The sequence below is a fragment of the Somniosus microcephalus genome, chromosome 3 (genome assembly GCF_052327205.1).
Source record: "Somniosus microcephalus isolate GS21.2 chromosome 3, FLI_Smic_1.0, whole genome shotgun sequence".
Lineage (NCBI taxonomy): Eukaryota > Metazoa > Chordata > Chondrichthyes > Squaliformes > Somniosidae > Somniosus > Somniosus microcephalus.
In genome coordinates this window covers 178,265,094-178,286,867 of record NC_140989.1, presented here as the reverse complement: position 1 = coordinate 178,286,867, position 21,774 = coordinate 178,265,094, and the positions used below count along the sequence as shown (strand labels likewise).

Below are 21,774 nucleotides of genomic sequence, written 5' to 3'. Positions count from 1 at the left end.
CTCAGCAGTCTCAACCGTGTAAGACACAGGGCCCGTCTGCGCGATCACCGTAGCAGGAACCCATTTCGGTCCAGTGTTATAGTTTCGAGTTAGGACGTGCTCTCCAGGATGAAACCGTCTCTCCTTGGCTCTTTTCTCTCTCCTTTCAACTTGAGCTTGTTGTTGACGATGGACAACCTGCTCTGCCCTTGGAGGTTTGAGTAAGTCAAAACTTGTCCATAACTGCCTCTTCATCATGAGCGAAGCGGGGGAAGTTTTGGTTGTGGCATGCGGCTCGTTCCTGCGGGACAACAGGAAGCTGTTCAGACGTTGGTGGATTGAGCCCTGACCTTGCGATGCCTTCAAGACATGCTTCAAAGTTTGCACGAACCTTTCTGCCAGGCCGTTAGTAGAGGGATGGTAGGGCGCAGACCTGATGTGTTGGACACCATTCACATGCAGGCAGGTTGCAAACTCCTGTGATACAAATTGTGGACCATTGTCACTTACGAGTTGTTCCGGTGAGCCATAATGGCTGAACATCTCACCCAGTTTCTCAATTGTTTTCTCTGCCATGGTAGACCTCATCACAGCGACCTCCAGCCACTTGCTACGAGCGTCCACAACCACCATAAACATCTTCTCTTCGAAAGGACCGGCGAAGTCCACATGTACTCGCTGCCACACTTCTTCAGGCCAATCCCAGGGGTGTAGGGTTGCCAGCTGTGGAACATTCCGGAACCTTTGACATGGGGAACATGTTTTGGCTTTCTCCTCAATATTTCCATTGAGACCTGGCCACCAGAAGTAGCTTCTTGCCATTTCCTTCATCCGAACCATCCCACTGTGGCCTGTGTGAAGTTGTTGCAGTATAGGTTCCCTCAGAGGTGGCGGAATGATGACACCAAAGAAGACAACCTGCCTGGATGGAGAGCTCATTTCTTTTTGAAACGTAAGGTTTCAAACTAGGAGAATCTCCTATAGCTCTCCCTCGAATGACATCGTCCATTACCTCAGGCAGGACTGGATCGTTGCGGGTGTACCTTTGCACCTGAACTGCAGTGACAGGTGCTCCCTCCACTTGTCTAAAGTAGAAGATGTCTATCTGACAAGGCTCTGGGGGAGTAACAGGCAAGGGCAGCCTCGAGAGACCGTCTGCATTGCCGTGCAAGTCTGATTTGCGATATTTGATGTCGTATGTGTGTCCTGACAACAGTAAAGCCCACCTTTGCATCCTGCTTGCAGCCAGAGACGGAATTCCGGTGTGGGGCCCGAAGATTGAAGTCAATGGACGGTGGTCCGTCAGGAGTGTGAACCTTCTCCCAAACAGGTACTGATGAAATTTTCGAATTCCAATAACGATTCCCAAGGCCTCGCGCTCAATCTGCGCATAGTTACTCTCGGCCTTGTTCAAGGTGCGTGATGCGAAGGCGATAGGTTTCTCTTCCCCAGAAGGCATGATGTGGGATATGACTGCTCCCACACCATATGGTGATGCATCACATGCTAGCTGCACGGGTAGCTTTGGGTCGAAGTGTGTCAGGACCTCCAACTTCAGCAATGCTTTCTTTGCTTGGGCGAAAGCTTCGTTGCACAGTTCAGTCCATTTCCATGTTTTGTCTTGACATAGCAACTGGTGTAACGGCTTCAGCAATGTTGCTAAGTCTGGAATAAACTTCCCATAGTAGTTAAGTAGCCCCAGAAATGAACGCAACTGGCTCACATTCTGGGGTGCTGGGGCCTCCACGATCGCCTTGACCTTTGACGACGCCTTATGCAGGCCAGTAGCGTCAATCACATGCCCCAGGTACTCAACTGAAGACTGAAAGAATTCACATTTGTCCTTACGAACTCTGAGTCCGTACTCTTTCAGTCGCTGTAGTGTCGCATCCAAGTTCAGAAGATGATCCTCCTCATTTGTCCCAGTGACAAGGATGTCGTCCAGGTAGCACTGGACTCCTGGCAGTCCACTCAAGATCTGATCCATTGCCCTTTGGAATAGAGCAGGGGCCGACGTAATTCCAAACGGAAGGCGGCAGTACCTGTATAGCCCCTTGTGCGTCACAATTGTCAACAGCGCCTTTGATTTGTCATCGACATGCATTTGTAGATAAGCCTGGCATAAGTCTATTTTACTGAACTTTTGCCCTCCGGCCAGGCCCGTAAAAAGATCACCAATGAGGGGAAGAGGGTACTGTTCCGCAGACAGCACCGGGTTAATAGTCACTTTAAAATCCCCGCACATTCGAACAGACCCATCCTTTTTCAGGACAGGAACAATGGGTGTGCCCCATTTGCTCACGCTCACAGGCTCCAGGACTCCATTCTCGACTAAGGCCTCCAAGTTAGCCTCAACTTTTGGCCTAATTGCATAGGGTACAGGTCGGGCTTTGTGAAACTTCGGCTTGCTGTCAGGTTTAATGTCCAGTCTCACGCTGATCTTTTTCATGCTCCCAAGTTCACCATTGAAGAGTTCTGCATGTTTGTTTAAAACTGCAGTCAGACCTGACTCCCCTTTTGACATCATGCGGACTGCAGGCCAGTCCAGCGTGATTTTCTCTAGCCACACACGTCCCAGTAGAGATGGGTAATTTCCCTTTACCACATATAGTGGCAGTTTCGCAGTCTGTCCGTTCAATTTAACTGTCACCTCAATGGCGCCTCTCATGGCCACAGGTTCGCCGGTATACATCTTTAGCACAATGTTTGTTGGCTGAAGGGTAAGATGCTTTAGCATTTTTTTGTAGACAGTGTCTGAAACAAGGGACACAGCCACGCCTGTGTCCACCTCCATCCGCACTGATTGTCCCTCCACCAGTGGCGACACCCAGTAGCCATTTGGACCACCTGCAACCGTCAGTATGTGCACCTCTTCCTCCTCAGAGGTGTCGCTCCCCTCTGTTTTGCTTGTTCCATCATACTGCACTAAATGAACACTCTTTTTCTTCTCTCGTCCAAATACAGACATTTTGCTTTCATGCTTCCCAGCTCTCTGTTCTTTTTTTACCTCTACAGGCACGTTCAATGTGATCTTTTTTGCCACAATTTCGGCATTCCAGCTCCGTACACCAGCAGTCATTAGCGTGATGGCCCGTTTCCCCACAACGGTAACATGTGCCGTTCCACGCACCTTTAGGCTCAGACGACACCTTGTGAACTCTCCCTGTTGAACTCAACTGGTGAGCCTCCTTTTCCGCCATCTCCATGGAGACACTAACTTCAATGGCCTTTTCAAGAGTAAGGTTGTCCTCAGTAAGAAGGCGCTTCTGTGTGGCTGCACTTAGCAGACCACACACAAGTCTGTCTCTAATGGTGTCATTCAGCACCTCCTTGAACTCGCACAGTGTTCTGACAACCTTTTTAAAGCAGCAATAAACATCGTCACTGATTCCCCCTCCTCTTGATTCCGTTTGTGAAATCTAAATCTCTCAGCAATAACCAGAAGTTTTGGTGAAAAATGTGTTCCAAGAATTTCCACGAGTTGTTTATTTGTTTTAGTTCCTGGCTTATCTGGCTGTACCAGGCTGCGAAGTAAATTGAATGTCTTTGCCACCATTATACTCAAAAAGGTAGGCACGACCTTTTCGTTTGCCACCGCATTCACCAAAACAAAATAGTCAAAACGTTCCATATAAGCGCTCCACTGCTCCACATTTTCATCAAAATCACCAATGTTTCCCAATATAGTAGCCATCTCACGTTTCAAATTTTAATTTCTGTTTACTCACTGCACCCGTAACGTTAATGTGATGCTGCAATCTCTGTTCCGAGTGTTTTGTAGTCGAAAACAAGAAAGTTCCCACAACGCAGATTCATCCGATCCTCGTCGCCACTTTGTTGTGTCTGTACCTTTCTACCTAGACAGAATTAGGACTCAGAACTCAGAGATTCAAACATGAGGCTTTATTCCAAAGAAGGTTCTGGGGAGAACCGAACAAAGAGAGCTAAAGCTTAACCAAGAGAACAACCCCAACCATTTATCTGCTGTGACAGCGCCACCGCAGGTGGGAGGAGAACACCCAATACATAACAGTGAGGAATGGCAATGGGAATCAGATTGAGGGTGATGGGAAATTCATACTCACTTTTCCAGTGCGCTGAAGGTCATGAAATCTTTTCCTGCACTGTATCCAGGTTCTGCGGGTGACTCCCAAGGAGTTGACCTCCTCAGCCACCTGCATCCACACAGCCTTGGTCTGAGTTGGAGGCCTCTTCCTCCCTGATGAAGGGAACATCACCTCCCTGTTGGCCCTAGCCCCATCCACCAATGCCTGCAGTGCCGCCTCGTCAAAGCGAGGAGCTGATCTTGCCCTCCCGCTTGTCATTTTTGCTGCAGCTCCCTCACACTGCACAGTCAAGAAGCTTGGCAGTCTGCAGAAGAAGCAAGGCTTGCTGTGGACCTTAAATGCAGCAGCAATGATGATGTCATCGGAGGGGACTTTCAGTCATGAAAAACCCATTTGCAAAGGCTTCCCACACGCTAGAAATCAATTGGCCAATTAAGTTAAAATTGCATCAATCTCCCACATCCATTTAGATTTGTGTGGGAAACACAAAATTCGGATAACACGACACCAGCCCACACTTGAGTTAAAATCCAGCCCTTTATCTTTGGGTTGAGAGTAAGAAAACTGTGGCAGTGCAACATCACCATTCTGTATCTATCCATAAAAAAGCTGTTCAGTACAATGGCAAAGATTCGTATTCCACTTTTCCTGCCTTTGGAACTCTTCTCCACATATTGCTGCTTGGAATTCCATTCTTGTATATAGAAGTTCAAATGCAGAATGATCTATCATTTCATAAACCAGCCTTATTGGAACATGCATTAGACTATGTTAAATCATAGACTTGCCTCCTAATATTTCAGTACAACTTCTCCAAATCTTGTTGTATCCTCTGTAATCAACAGGGTCAAATTCATAAGTCTTTGCTATAGTTACTTCTGCCTGCATCCTATTGTTGTGCCACCTGATACATAAAAAGGTACTTTCCCCGTGAGGCCAAATTCAGTGCTATAATGCATCAATTTCCTTTATTTTTGTTTCCATTTCAACCCAAAGGCATAGTTCAGGAAATACCCCTTATCTCACAACAACAGCTTGCATTTATATAGCGCCTTTAACATAGTAAAACATTCCAAGGAGCTTCACAGGAGCGTTATCAAACAAAGTTTGACACCGAATCCGAGCCACATAACGAGATAGTAGAGCAGATGACCATAAGCTGAGTCAAAGAGATAGGTTTTAAGGAGCATCTTAAAGGAGGAAAGAGAGGCGGAGAGGTTTAGGGAGGGAATTCTAGAGCTTAGGCCCTCAGCAGTTTAAGGCACGGCCGCCACTGGTGAAGCGATTGGGAGAAGGGGAACTGCAACGAGACCTGGGCATCCTTGTGCACCAGTCGCTGAAAGTAAGCATGCAGGTGCAGCAGGCGGTTAAGAAGGCAAATGGCATGTTGGCCTTCGTAGCGAGAGGGTTTGAGTACAGGAACAAGGATGTCTTGCTGCAGTTGTACAGGGCCTTGGTGAGACCACATCTTGAGTATTGTGTGCAGTTTTGGTCGCCTTATCTGAGGAAGGATGTTCTTGCCATGGAAGGAGTGCAGCGAAGATTCACCAGGCTGATACCTGGGATGGCAGGAATGACGTATGAGGAGAGATTGGGTCGATTGGGCTTGTACTCGCTGGAGTTTAGAAGAATGAGAGGGGATCTCATCGAAACTTATAAAATTCTAACAGGACTAGACAGACTAGATGCTGGAAGGATGTTCCCGATGGTCGGGGAGTCCAGGAGCAGGGGTCATAGTCTAAGGATAAGGGGTAAGCCATTTAGGACAGAGATGAGGAGGAATTTCTTCACCCAGAGAGTGGTGAACCTGTGGAATTCTCTACCAAAGAAGGCAGTAGAGGCCAATTCATTAAATATATTCAAGAAGGAGTTGGATATATTTCTTAAAGCTAAAGGGATCAAGGGATATGGAGAGAAGGCAGGAACAGGGTACTGAATTTGGATGATCAGCCATGATCTCATTGAATGGCGGAGCAGGCTCAAGGGGCCGAATGGCCTACTCCTGCTCCTATCTTCTATGTTTCTATGTGATTAAAATTGGGGATGCGCAAGAGGCCAGAATTGGAGGAGTGCAGATATCTCGGAGGGTTGTAGGGCTGGAGGAGGTTACAAAGATAGGGAGGGCCGAGGTCATGGAGGGGTTTGAAAACAAGGATGAGAATTTTAAAATCGAGGCAATGTAGGTCTGCGAGCACAGGAGTGATGGGTGAACAGGACTTTGTGCGAGTTAGGATACGGGCAGCAGCGTTTTGGATGAGCTTAAGTTTATGGAGGGTGGAAGATGGGTGTCCGACCAGGCATGCCCGTACATGTCAAGATAGATTTGGATAGCTACCAATCCGTGGTCACATTTTATTCTCATTCGAGCATGTCCACACAGTGGAGGAATAGCTAGCCAAGCTAATCATACTTTTACTCCTGACTCAATGAGATGGTTAAACAGAAAACTGAAGGAGCAAACTCATTTCCATGTCAGAATAGGAATTACCTTTTTATGTACCTGAGAAAAAAATGAAAAAGTTAAAAAGAAATAGCCTGAAGGCCCAACGTGGCATACAAAGGCCAACAGAAATAATGGAAACCCATATCAATATCAGGACAACGCTGTCAGGGAAATGACAGCAACAAAAGTGCTGCAATTTCACACTATTTTAGCTCCCGGGCCTCATTTTAATTTTTCAAATCGGACTCCTGCTCGAAGCTTGGATCTCTCATGCAGTGGAAGAAGGTTTGCAGATGTTCCTGGAGCTGTCACTTTCTCCAGGATATACTGCAATGGTGTGAAACTCTCTCAAGTGTTTGCACACAGCAGGACATTAGACTCCACTGCTATCCCCGCCATCTGCCGCAAATCTTGGCAGAGGCTGTGCAGGACCTCCATATGGATTTAATGTTCTGCTAGTGTTCGTCATTTCATGGCAGGACCCCTGAGATCATCATCCACATGTCCTGTAGAATCTGCTCAGCTGCAACAGGCTCCACTACCACACCTGCTTCTTCTGGCCTCCTTATGTCCTGCATCTCATCAGATGTCAATTCCTCATCTGCATAATCAGTAACCCCGTCCCCGAGTAACTGTCTCTGTGCTGCTGAGTGAAAGGGAAAAGGTGAATGATGGGGTGGGTGGGTAGCTGCTAGAGATAGAGGGAATTGCAATTTCTTGGTTACCATCACCCTTCTCTTCTGCTTCCTGGCTTCCAGCCTCTAGAGGAAACAACATCACTGTTATCCTGCTGTGCGGTATGATTCTATGATCTTGCCGGACATGTTTCTGAAACAGCTACAGGATTTCTTAGGAGGAAACTGGTGGAAGATTGATGAATACCTCGAAACATTATATCATAGAATGATACAGCATAGAAGGAGGCCATTCGGCCCATCGTGCCTGTGGCGGCTTTTGAAAGAGCTATCCAATTAGACTCACTTCCTTGTATTTTTCCCCACAGCTTTGAATTTTTTCCTTTTCAAGTATATCTCCAATTTCCTTTTGAAAGTTACTGTTGAATCTGCTTCCACCACCCTTTCAGGCAGCGTAGTCCAGATCATAGCAACTCGCTGCGTAAAAAAATTCTCTTCATCTTCCCCCTGGCATTTTTGACAATTATATTGGCCCAGAAATTCGGGTCGGGGGCTTCCCGCGGGTGCAAGCCCCCGACCTGCACTTACCTTGCATGCTGGCCATTGAGCTGTGGGCCCCCGTGGAATTGCGATCCTGGGCCTCCTTCAACTGCCAGCGCGCAGTGCTTGCGTATCCCAGGGGCGCAGTTAGTTCAATGCATCCCTGGGATCACGTCGGCCATGGAGAGCCAATGGTAGCTTCATTCATAAGTTTGACAGGAAGACCTGTCAAACCTATAAATACTACAAGCCCCTAAACATCACTAAATCTTCAAATAAATTAGAAGAAAAACCATCAAATTTTTAAAATAAACTATAAATTACATGAAATAACTATTTTAAACAATAATTTAAATTTTTGAAAAAGTTAATTACATTTTCTAACGGGGCTAAAAATAAACTTACCTTTCTTTAAAGTATTTAAAAATAATAAACCTGTGGAAAAAATGTTTTAATTTTAATTAATTCACCACTTACCTTGTTAAAAGCAGGCCTTGCGACTGCTTTTTACATGTCTAACTTCTGGAGACTTACCCTCCCGGGAAAACCTGCAAAAAAAACGTAAGTTCGATGCGCACGCGCAGCCTCTCATGCGCACGCGTTCGACTTCTGAACCCTTCTTTCAGGGGAATGGAAGTGCTGGTTTCCCGTGCATGCGCAGTGCATGCAGGAAACCAGCACTTCCATTGGGCTTACGGGTGAGTACCCCGTGCGTACTCACCCGTGGAGACCCAAATTTCTGGGCCAATATTAAATTTGTGTCTTCTGGTTACTGAACCTCCTGTCAGTGGAAACAGTTTCTCCCTATCTACTCTATCAAAACCCCTCATAAGAAAAATATATTTAATAATGGACCTCTGACGTCAAAGTGACTCCCACACCATCATCCCCAATTGCCAGGCCACAGTCCAAAGATGTGCGGGTTAGGTTGATTGGCTATAATAAATTGACCCTTAGTGTTAGGGGGATTAAATACGTGGGGTTACGGGGATAGGGTGGGATATGTGTTGGTGTAGGGGTTACGGGGATCGGGTGGGACATGTGTCGGTGCAGGCTCGATGGGCCGAAATGGCCTCTATCTGCACTGTGGGGTTTCTGAGATTCTGAGATTCTGAGTTGATTCCATCTGTAGACATTAGTGCAGTTGTCTGTGCTTTCTCCCTCCAGCAGTAGCCGAGGCATTCGCTGCCATTAAGTGATGTCTTCTATTGCAGAAGGAATTATTGTGTTAATTGGCTGTAGTAGTATCCAGATCCTGCAGCCACATTATGTTCGGGTTAATGAAACATAGTAGTAATAGTAGGTGGAAGGACCTAGGATGTGAGACTTCAACAGGCTAGCATGCATTACAGGATGTGGGGTAAGTGGTGCCAGGTTATAGTGCTTCTAGAGCAAGGAATAATGTGCAATGTGATACCCCTTAGGGCATTGCTTGAATATTGGGGTAGAAAATACCCATTTGCCACTCTGTATTTCAGTAGGCTTTCCTGTTACTCATTTAGGTACAAAAAGTAATCAAATAGGCTAATGAAATGTTGCCTTTATCTCAAGTGAGGAAGTGATGCTTCAGTTGTACAGAGTCTTGGTCAGACCCCTCTGAGGTACTGCATTCAATTTTGGGTTCCGCACCTCAGATATATTGGTTTGGAGGGGGTACAGCGCAGATACACCAGAATTATACCAGGGCTTAAAGAGTTAAATTATGAGGACTAGTTGCATAAACTTGGTTTGTATTCCCTTGAGTTTAGAAGGCTGAGGGGTGATCTAATCGAGGTTTTTAAAATGATAAAGGGATTCGATAGGGTAGATACATAAAAACGACTTCCCCTGGTGGGGGAATCCAGAATAAGGGGCCATAATCTTAAAATTAGAGCTAGACAATTTTGGAGTGAAATCAAGAAGCACTCTTTCACACAAAGGGTAGTGGAAATCTGGAACTCTCTCCCCCAAAAGGCAGTGAATGCTGGGTCAATTGGAGCTTTCAAGATGAGATCTATAGATTTTCATTAGGTAAGGATATCAAGGAATATCAAGCAAAAGCGGGAAAATGGATCTACAGGAAACTTTAGTTTAAACGGCACCTAAATATCCGGAATTCTCTATTAACCGGCAAAATTCTCACTCCGCAAACACCTCAATAACCGGCAATGTTGTCGAGTCCGAGTCTCCCGCGGTGGCCGAGTTAGTCATTGGGGGTAGTTCTCCAAACTGCCACTACTCGGCTTCTTGGTGCTGTCGGGAGTCGGAACACCTCAATACCCCTGTAACAGGAGTCTGACTCTCCAGCGCTGCCGGTAGTCTCTTCTGATCTGCCATTTTACAGGGGTACTGTGTGTCTCCCATGCTGCTGGTAGTCATTGCATTGCATTACCCTCAACTGGCAGTACTGTACTTAATCAAGCATCTTCCACCATCCATTTAACACAACATTCTGTAGGTGAGTACCCAATTACTGTATACTGCACATTTCTTGATTTTTTTAAATTTTCCTTTGTTAAAAATAGCCTCGGTAGATAACCCTCTCAGTCATCTGGAATTTTTGATCAACCGGCAACACGCCGGTCCTGTCAGTGCCGGATACCAAAGAGTTTCCTGTAATTGAATGGCGGAACAGGCTTGAGGGGATGAATGGCCTACTCCTGTTCTTTTGTACCTTTTCTGACCTTGTGAGGTCATTAAACTTCTTCCAAGGGGATCCTTGGGTTATCGAGGTGCTACTCACTGCCATAGTCACCTCTGTCCACATCGCCTGCACTGCAACTTTTGATGGATTCTTCCCAACTATTCCAACGATGGCATCTTTCCTTTCTCTTATTTCGCACAGCAAAACTTTGATGCTCACTTTTTTTCTCCTTTTGCAGCTGCCTTTGTGTGACCTCTTACCAGAGTCTTTTTGCCTTTTTAAATGGAATCTGAATGATGCGCCCTTGTTCCACCTGGGTCCTTGTCCTGCCTAGCATTACACAAGACATCTGACCCTGGGATTTCCTATGGAGTCAGCATGCTTGAATATCAGTGGGCAGAGGTCCCGCCTTGCTCCACTTCTGCTAGCACATTGGGGACCTATGAATTTCCGGGCCTGGGTTATCAACTATCTGAGATATTAGCTCAGCTCCCTCACACTGGTTAGGATGAACAATTATACCCATCCGGTTCCCTATTTCTTTTTTAATAGTGTTGGAAGGTATTCAAGAGAGAGCGGAGCTAAAGTGTACGAATGGAGTGATCTGGTGGTTAGAGATTAGCCAGTAATACTACTATTAACCTTTACCATATAATTCGCATTTAAATTGAATTAGAGTGTACTATTTATATAGCTCCCATTTTTTCCCTTGAAGATCAAGAGCCATAAAAATAGTTAATTGAGTACTAATTGCAGTACTCCAAAACTTTGCAATTGCTGGTAAGTTATTTTTAGTTTATCTGCCAAGAAACATGCAAAATTTATTAATTCTAATAAGTATTCTATAAGAACTGGTTTAACAGTCCTGAAGAATGGTTGAAGAACAGAAATTATTTTGCCAAAATTCCCACAGGCAGCAAATATAAAATGTAAAACAGCCAGAGCAAGCATTATCTCTGCAAGTGGTTATGCTGCCCGAGGGACTTGCATTGTGAGTTTGCTAAATAACAGCTTTGTTAAAAAGTAGAGTGATGGAATTTACAGCAATATTGCTTTGGATTCTATCCAATTTGTACTGCATTGATGTGAGGAAACTGTCAGTCTGGTGCTCTTGATGTCGACCCTTCTTCACCATCAAATATACATCCGAGTTCAACTTACAGTTTTGAACTGGGAATCAAAATGTCAGGTTCAGCATTCATGGCAACTCCTGGGACTAGTTAAGAAATATTTTTAAGATTCAATGGAAAGTTTATTAAAAATATAGTTCATCTCCTGTGGTGTTGCTTACAGGGAGAGAAACAAAAATGTATTTCTCTTCCTGTAACCGTTTTTCTACTTTTTTCCAGTTGCTTTGTGCTCCACTTTCTGTGTTCTACTCAATTTCTTTCTATATATGGCTCTTACACATTGACTTTACTGACGTAGTGAAGCTCCCTGTCATAGGTTTATTAATCCCCATGGGCCAAGAAATTGGATGGCACCCGTACTGGGGCGTAATCCCAGTGCAGCACATGCCGCACGTGCCTAATGAGACAGATAGCAGAACCACGGCAAATTGCTCCACCGGCATCATTAGGATAGTGCCTGTGAGCTGTGGTGCCAGTCGCAGCCCAAGAGGCAACTCGTGAGTCGCGGGGGGCGGGGTGCTCTGAGGGGTGAGGTAATTGGGAGGGAGTTCAAGCAGGCTCAGGGTTTTCAATGTGGAGCCACATTCAGGTAAGTAGAAAAACTTTAAACTTACCTTTTAAGTGGCAGCCTCCAGCGGTCTCTTTAAGGACATCTGGTTTGGCTGTTATTCATCCGAGAAAACTGAGCAGCAGGCACGGCTCATGCTGCGGTCAGTCGCCAACAAATTTTACAAAGGAGCCTGAAACAGGTGTTAAAACCCTGATTTGTATAAGCCATGGAGGGCTACAGGGCGCCCTAACCAATATGGCGTGCAACCAGAAGTTCGGCACACGCTGCACGTCATATTGAGTCCAGCAGAGTACCCATTTTCACCCGTAAAATGGGCACTGCACAATCTAATTTTTAGGCCATGGTATAGAACAAGATGGTAGCCAGCATGGGACCCAGGTAGTTGCCAGAATCAGGTAAGAATCAGCTGTCTTGGAGCTGGTGTAACACATGCAAGTGGGGCCTGAGGCCAGAAGGAAGTGGGCGGAGATTCTGGAGCCTGGGCTATTGTGTTGGATGCAGTGGACAGGGTTCGGGCAATGTTTTGAAGTGGAATGGGTAGTCTCTGGCTTGGTACTATTCAGGGAGGTGGTGGCACTCAGTGGAGCTGAAGCCTGGCTGCACTCAGTGGACTTAGAATCTAGCATCACTCATGGAGAGGCTGAGACTGGCAGCATTCTGGGATTTGGCAACACTGGTGACACTTGAGTGCTGGGATCTGGAAGCACTTGGGATGGGGATATTGGGGGTCTGGCAGAATTCTGCTCACAGTTGGACTAAGAGGGAGTGAGTGAGTAGTTGGAGTATGGGGTGACATGTACACATGTACTGTCGTTTTGGGTGTATTGTGTGGTAGCGTCTGGGAACTGTAGTCCTAGCACTGGGTCAGGTTTCTTTTGTGTATGTTATCGTATATACCCAGCTAAAGGATTGAAGCTCAGGAATGTAGCAGAACAAGGTTCTTACCTCAAAGAGAGGATAGGACAATGCTGGACAAAGTTATTGGAGATATTAATTTAAATGAACAGAAAGTCAGGCAGTCCCTCTTATAGGCATACAATCCTTACCACTCAATTTTCCTCTATTCCCAGTAGATCCAATACGCCCAGGCACAGGAACAAGAAAATCTGTCTCTGAGTGCACCACCGAGGAACTAATGGAAAAAACACTTAGAAGATCTAAACATTCAGAATGCAATTGTTCAGCTACAAATCTACAGATCTAGATTAATAAGGGAAATTATGATAATTATCAGCAATACAGTGCTGAACAACTAGCACCATTGTCCATAGAAATTAATAGAAGCCTTTCTATAAGGTTCTGTTTTGTAATGCCTCAATTTTTAAGTTCCTATCCTTGTTTTCAAATTACTCCATGGCCTTGCCCCTCCCTATCTCTGTAACTTCCTCCAGTCCTACAACCCTCCAAGATCTCTGTGCTCCTCCAATTCTGGCCTCTTGCGCAGACCCGATTTTCATCGCTCCACCATTGGCAGCTGTGCCTTCAGCTGCCTAGGTCCTAAGCTCTGGAATTCCGCCCCTAAACCTCTCCGCCTCTCTACCTCTCTCTCCTCCTTTAAAACTCTAAAGGGGTATCGGGGTGACATGGTTTTTGTTAGATTTTTGTTAGCCAATGGTATTAAGTGCTACGATGGTATGAGGTGCGAGTTGGGTAGGATTGATTGGGGAATGTCACTCAAAGGGTTGACGGTGGATGGGCAATGGCAAACATTCAAAGATCGCATGGGTGAATTGCAGAATTTGTTCATCCCAGTTTGGCATAAAAATAAAACAAAAAAGGTAACTCAACCGTGGCTAACAAGGGAAATTAGGGATAACATAAGATCCAAGGAGAGGACATATAAATTGGCCAGAAAAAGCAGTAAACCTGAGGATTGGGAGCAGTTTAGGATTCAACAAAGGAGGACAAAGGGATTAATTAAGAGGGGGAAAATAGAGTATGAGAGTAAGCTTGCAGGGAACATAAAAACTGACTGTAAAGGCTTTTATAGATATGTGAAGAGAAAAAGATTGGTGAAGTCAAGCATAGGTCCCTTGCAGTCAGAATCAGGGGAATTTATAATGGGGAACAAAGAAATGGCAGACCAATTAAATACATACTTTGGTTCTGTCTTCACAAAGGAGGACACAAATAACCTCTCAAAGATGTCGCGGAACATAGAGTCTAATGAAAGGGAGGAACTGACAGAAATCAGTATTTGTAGGGAAATGGTGTTAGGGAAATTGATGGGATTGAGGGCCGATAAATCCCCAGGGCCTGATAATCTACATCCTAGGGTACTTAAGGAAGTGGCCCTAGAAATAGTAGATGCATTGCTGGTCATCTTCCAAAACTCGATAGACTCTGGAACAGTACGCATGATTGGCGGGTAGCTAATGTTACCCCACTGTTCAAAAAGGGCGGTAGAGAGAAAACAGGGAATTACAGACCAGTAAGCCTGACATCGGTAGTGGGGAAAATGCTAGAGTCCATTATAAAGGATGTAATAGCAGAGCACTTGGAAAAAAGTGACCGGATCGGACAAAGTCAACATGGATTTACAAAAGGTGAATCATGCTTGACTAATCTACTGGAATTTTTTGAGGATGTAACTGGTAAAATAGATAAGGGGGAACCAGTGGATGTGGTGTATTTGGATTTTCAAAAGGCTTTTGATAAGGTCCCGCATAAGAGATTAGCGTGTAAAATTAAGGCACATGGGATTGGGGGCAAGGTATTGACTTGGATAGAGAACTGGTTGGCAGACTGAAAGCAAAGAGCTGGCATAAATGGCTCTTTTTCCGAGTGGCAGGCAGTGACTAGTGGGGTACCGCAGGGATCAGTCCTTGGACCCCAGCTATTCACAATATATATTAATGATCCGGACGAGGGAACTAGATGTAATATCTCCAAGTTTGCAGACGACACAAAGCTGGGTGGGCGTGTGTGCTGTGAGGAGGATGCTGAGAAACTCCAGTATGATTTGGACAGGTTGGGTGATTGGGCAGAAGCATGGCAGATGCAATATAACGTGGATAAATGCGAGGTTATCCACTTTGGTGTCAAAAACAGGAAGGCAGATTATTATCTGAATGGCAATAGATTGGGAGAAGGGGAAGTGCAACGAGACCTGGGCGTCCTTGTGCACCAGTCGCAAAGTAAGCATGCAGGTGCAGCAGGCGGTTAAGAAGGCAAATGGCATGTTGGCCTTCATAGCGAGAGGGTTTGAGTACAGGAACAAGGATGTCTTGCTGCAGTTGTACAGGGCCTTGGTGAGACCACATCTTGAGTATTGTGTGCAGTTTTGGTCGCCTTATCTGAGGAAGGATGTTCTTGCCATGGAAGGAGTGCAGTGAAGATTCACCAGGCTGATACCTGGGATGGCAGGAATGATGTATGAGGAGAGATTGGGTCGATTGGGCTTGTACTCGCTGGAGTTTAGAAGAATGAGAGGGGATCTCATCGAAACTTATAAAATTCTAACAGGACTAGACAGACTAGATGCTGGAAGGATGTTCCCGATGGTCAGGGAGTCCAAAACCAGGGGTCACAGTCTAAGGATAAGGGGTAAGCCATTTAGGACAGGGATGAGGAGGAATTTCTTCACCCAGAGAGTGGTGAACCTGTGGAATTCTCTACCAAAGAAGGCAGTAGAGGCCAATTCATTAAATATATTCAAGAAGGAGTTGGATATATTTCTTAAAGCTAAAGGGATCAAGGGATATGGAGAGAAGGCAGGAACAGGGTACTGAATTTGGATGATCAGCCATGATCTCATTGAATGGTGGAGCAGGCTCGAGGGGCCGAATGGCCTACTCCTGCTCCTATCTTCTATGTTTCTATGTTACAGAACCAAGGCGGGTAGATGGATTTAAGATACAGATCAGCCATATTCTGTAGCAATGGGGGTGTAAGGCTATATTTCAGGACATTTCTTCAAGCAGATTTACAATATAGATGCAGTATAAGGGGACTTCTGCATAGTGAAATCGCTGTTTCATAGATAAAATCTGTAAATTATGGATTAATGGATAGCAGGACAAAATTTTCAATTCCACATAGATACAGTTGATGCTGTGGGAGCCTTTGTGAGGAGGGTTAAGTTGTTCATAAACAGCTGACATATATGGTGTCAGCCATGGCTCAGTTGGTAGCACTCTTGCCTCTGAGATAGACACCTCTGAGGTAGGTTCAAGTCCCACTCCAGAGAATTGAGCACATAATCTAGACTGGCACTTCATTGCAGTACTGAGCAAGCAGTCCTACCTGGCCTCTCAAAGTGGATGCAAAAGATCCCACGGCACTATTCAAATAAGAGCAGAGGAGTTCTGCCTGGTATCCTGCCCAATATTTATTCCTCAACTAACATCACTAAAACAGATCACCAGTTCATTATTGCATTGCTGTTTGTGGGATCTTGCAAGTTGGCTGCTGCATTTCCTACATTACAACAGTGACTACACTTCAAATGTACTTACTTGGCTGAAAAGCACTTTGAGATGTCCAGAGGTTGTGAAAGGCGCTATATAAATGCAAGATCTTTCTTGAGGGATAATTTTGCACGGTAAGACTCCAAACATGATGGGGGGAATTTTGCCAGCCCTGGGATGGCCTCCGTGTCATCTTCCCAGGAGGCGGGTACCCGACCCGCACCAGGTCCCATCTCCTGGAGGCGGGAAGGGGATTACAGCCACTTAACTGCCTGTTAACAGGTAGTTAACAGGCAGTTAAGAGGATTATCCACATTTTACTCCTGCAATTGCGGGATTCCCGACGTCAGGAAACCCCGCCAGGGTCAGCAAGGCGAGCAGTGGATCTGCGGGTGTCGGAGGGGTTGAAAAGTGCGTTGTGGAGGTAAATGATGGGTGCAAGTGTGGAGAGTTAAGTGTGTGAGGTGAGTGGAAAATGATAGAAAATGTTTACTTACTTTTGTTTCTTCCTGCAGGCAACAGTTGGGGAAACCGGAGACTCGTGCATCTCAATGGCTGAGATGACAGAATGGCTGCTGCATTCTCCGATGCAACAGCCATCTGAGTTCTGCTCAGCAGATAGATTTGATGAGTCTTTTGACAGATGAAACGTCATACGCTGATGTTCTCTGTCACCGGCTTTCCCTTAATTGCTGGGCGGGCTTAACAAGGTCAATCAAGGGAAAATAGCGTGGGTTGGCCAGAAGACGATGGAGGCGGGACTAAAACCCGACAAGTGGGAGTCCCGCCTCCATTGAGAAAATCCAGCCCGGAGTCTCACTAAGCAAGAATGAGACAGGTAAGAAGTAGGGTTATAACAGGGCAGGGTGAATCCTGCAACCCGAGCTCCTGCACGCCAGGAACAGAATCTCACAAAATTACCTCTTTAACACCCTGCTCATTTGCAGAGACCTTTCCAGAACTTCCAAATCAGGGGACAATACCTGACAAGCAAAACTTGAGGAGGAGACAAGATAAGAAAGGGAAAATTGGGAGGAAAGGTACAGTTATGAGAATTTACCGTATTCAATTGGTGGAATATGGCGGATCACATTTTTAAGCATCTTATTATAGAGGAAATCTCCGTTTTGTTAATATCATTAAAATTATGTTAAAATCAGGTCTTTAGGTGACAGCCACTTCACCAAAGACACTTAGCGACAGGATGGGGAAGGTGGCAACGTTAAACTGGCTATTGAGATATCAGGCTTCTTTAATAGCCTCTGTAAGCCTTTCAGGTATGGTGTTTCCAATTGTAATGCCAGCCAGATGTAAATATATTTTTTAATTCTGTTTTTATAGGGAATAAGCAAATATCATTTTGGTGGGCCTCTATTTTATATGGAATTTTCTCAGATTAGCCTTCTGTGGAGCCTTATCTTGAAGCATTTCTTTAATGGGCAAAATAAATCACTAGGTTAACCCAAATGAAATTCTGCCACTCTGCACTTTACAGTCAAACACCATAACAGGCAATATATAGCAATCCCTGTGATTATAACTTAAGTTGGTGTTGCTCTTTGACTAAATGGAATCACTGTCAGTCTGAAGTCTGTGCAGATTGTATATTTTTTGACAGTGATGGATTTAAACCCAGACAGGCAGACTAAAAGAAAGATCGTTTTTATAATTACCCATTCATTTTCATTTGCTAGAAAAACAGTAGGTTGTAGGTATTTGTAATACCAATTAATATTGGTTTCTGCCTTGCCCTTTTTACTCTTAAGCCCAAATGTTAACACTGTCCACCTGACAGGAATGGGCCAGGCATGTGGTTAAGATAGGGATAGAGTACTTACCACTGCATTCCCGATGCGCTCCCGTCCGCTGCTATTTTAATCACGCACTTTTCAGAGGCGGCTGAGTTGCCCGCCGTAGGCAGGTGGGGGCCTCATGAATACATTAAAAACAGGCTCCTATGACACAATTAGGACCTTGGCACAATTTTAACTAAAAATCATGCCCAGTGCCGGACTTCCCAGTAAAACCAGGTGGCGAGCGGATCCGAGGCCAGGAGGAGCAGGTTTGGGCAGGAGACTGACAGACCCATACAGATGAGGCCCAAGAATAAAAATGTCCTGAGCCTCATGCTGCAGAGGACCTGACAGTTTCCTGTCTGCCTTGGCGCCCCCTCCCCGCACGACTTCCACTGGGAGTTAAAATCCGGGCGTTCGTCTCTACAGTAAGTGCTAATGGTACTTATCTACAAATATTTCTACAGCTTTGTGATTAATGAGGTCAAGATTGAACCCAGTCTACAAAGCACTGCAGCAGTGCAACAAAAGTCTTCCCCCCCCCCCCCATTCAGTGGACTCTGTGCTTTCAAGTATGATGTAACCACATCTTAAGAATTAGCCCTTGTCGACAATGCAGTCTTTCTCATACATGTGGTGGGAATTAGGATCCAACTTTCTCTTTTCATAGATTTCATGGGAACAGACAACTCAAAATGTGACCTGAACCTAAAATGATGTCCCCCAAATAAATTAAAATATTTCTAGGTGAAGAATTGTTTATATGCTTATTGCAAACTCTGTTATAAAATAAAAATAAAAAAGGTTTGAGGTCAGAGTGTGTGCTGAACATTCCAGATTCTGTAAATCTAATAGCAGACATTTTACTTTCTTGTAATTAAACCTAAATAAATGTTTAGTTCAAAATTATTTGAAGCAGTACACTTTAATCTATTAATATCTACCACATTGTTCTAAAACTATTGCTTCCCCTGTTGTGTGAAGCTTTGTGCTGCACAGTATCAAATAGAAACAGAAAATAACTATAATTAAAACAAAATAACCTACAGACTGATGTTGAATATAGTAATTTTCTTTCATATTTGTTACAACTTCAATACCCATGATGGCCAAGCCCTTGGTTTGCTCTGCCTTGCCTGACTACTTTCCAATTCCTCTTTAAAATGGTTCCCTGTAGAAAGAAAACATACCTACTTACTGCCATCACCCCCTCCCGTCCACCTCACCCTCAGCAACTGCAAAGAGCAGGGAAAACTGCAACTTGCTTCCACCCCCCACCTGACCTTCTGTGCACTGCTACTCTGCGGTCAGCTAGTAGGTAGGTCACTGCGACACTGTGCACGCACATAGTGCTCAATCTAAAAACATGACCAGCAGATAAAAGAATCAGGACCCGACCTTTACAGGGCCATCACTCAGGCTGAGTTATTTCACAGGAGCAGCTGCACCCCAAAAAGTTTCCCCTCGCCCCACAGGGACCAGCTCAGAAACCCCCCCTAGTGAATGCTAAGTACAAAAGAGGGGTCAGAATAATTTTTTTCTCACTTTTTGATTTACTCAATCAAAAATCTTCATAATTTTAAGCATTTCTATTAAATCTTTCAGAGGGGAGCTCTGGCACCCTTCCCAGTAGCCAGCACCCTATTCCAGAATTTCTGGCTCCCTTTGGCAGGCATGTGCCTGAGGTTCATGCCTAGTGATCAGGTGACTCTGTATACTTTGGTGGGGTCAGCACCAATGGTCACGGGCGGGTGCATCTGGCACTTACATCAGGATGTCAGGCCTATGAATTTTTGGCTCTGATATAAATAAAGAACACAGGCAAAACAAACATCTTTCTTCATTAAATGTCTGACAACTCGTCATTCACTAACAAGCTGAAACTTGGTAAAACTGCAGAATTTCATTCACCAAATTGTTCACCAATGGAAGCTATAAAAAAACTAGATTGCGCTGGGCTGAACTGGCAAAGAGCAGTATAGCAATTGAGAATAGCAGTGGGTTGAATAGCAGTCGAGCATCATAGAGGAGAGTCTAATAGCAGCAGCGTGCAGAACAGTAAAATGAGCAGCAGTAGTATATTGTGGACTACATTGGAATAACAGTAGAGTGCTGTGAAGCAGTGAAAAGGCAATAGAGTCATGATCTATTTGGAGACCCTTAACTGTCCCTAAAACTAAAAGCTCACTCAGTGTTTGTGTCTCTCTGGACTTCATGGAGCCTCGAACGTGAAGGATAGTAAATCGATTAATTTCATGTCAAAGCGGGTTTATATTACATCTTAACTGTTGGTATAGCTCTTTTTGGGTCTTGCACAATAGTACAGACCCAGTGTTGTGTGACTGCCTAACAGAAAGCCCCAGACATTAAAAAAAATTCAAAACATTGCAATGGATTATTTCATTTAGAACATAAAGTTTACAAAGGTTATCTTATGTGTCATCATTGAGTTTTTCAGACACAGAATAGACATATTAAAACCCTTTTTAATGTTACAGGATACACTCGATAATGTGCATCGTGTATGACAGCATAGGATTAGAAATGCTGCTTGTGGAAGTTGCCAAGGAAACAACCAAACGACCAGGAGTTTCCTGGCATTTCAATACTAAACAGATCTTCATTGTTGCTTACAGTTACAGGTGCAAGGCCTGCCGACACTAGTCAGCTCTTCTTTACTGCTGGCCATGTTTATAAATTAGTTAGACCACACAAAGATTGCCAGTCAGTTGGATATGAATTTATGAAACTTACAAGTGGTCCTTTTGAAAAAAAAGATGCACTACTTTAAATGCTGAGCTGGCACACTATCAGAATTTAATGCTACTTCATTTTTCTTTGTGTTTTTCTTTTAAACCCTAGTCAATACAGGAGATGGCATCGACTACAGCCAACAGAAAAGAGAAAACATTGGAGACCTGATTCAGGAGACTCTGGAGATATTTGAGCTGTATGGCGGAGAAGATGCCTTCATTAACATCAAATACATGATCCCAACTTATGAGTCATGTATTTACAACTGAACCAAATAAACAAGTCTGAAGAAGTATGTTGTATTAAGTTATGTAACTTATGTAAGGAATTATGTAAGACTAAATGCATCAATTACACCATCAAATGAACCACAATTGTGTTCTTGTTTCCTCAATTGTTCTTTAACTATTGTTTCTTTATGCATGCGTGCATTTAAACTGCCGTTGGACTCAAACCTCAGACTCTCTGAACAATAAAAGCAATTTTCATACATATCTAAATGATTCCTATTCTGTTCCATCCACCCTGGAGGTGATGTCATACACTATAAATGGAACTTACAATGGTAGATTTGTAGGTGAGTATAGTACTTCATCTGAACCCCAGTTAAGTAATTGTATCGGCTGTTGTATACAAAAGAGTAATGGTTTTGAATTACTTTGTTTGATAGGAAGTAAGTAGGTTTTAACAATCATTATGGTATTTGAGCTACAATGGAGATGATGCCTCTTAAAAGGAAGGCAAATGCAATTCTCTCCTTCTTGAGGCTACAGTAGTATTTCTGTACTAATATTAACAACTAAAACAGAATTGTGAAAAACACAAAATGC

General features: G+C 44.4%; 1 protein-coding gene across 2 annotated transcripts in view; it reads left to right on the top strand.

Moving 5' to 3' along the window:
- Positions 1-21,436, top strand: part of LOC147121604 (parkin coregulated gene protein homolog) — a 552,244-nt gene extending 530,808 nt beyond the window's left edge. For both annotated transcript variants that reach the window (XM_085981985.1, XM_085981984.1), the window contains exon 5: positions 21,053-21,436. In XM_085981985.1, the coding sequence (XP_085838111.1) occupies positions 21,053-21,213 (161 nt within the window). In that variant the 3' untranslated portion in view covers positions 21,214-21,436. The remainder of the gene's footprint in view (positions 1-21,052) is intronic.
- The last annotated feature ends 338 nt before the right edge of the window (positions 21,437-21,774 follow it).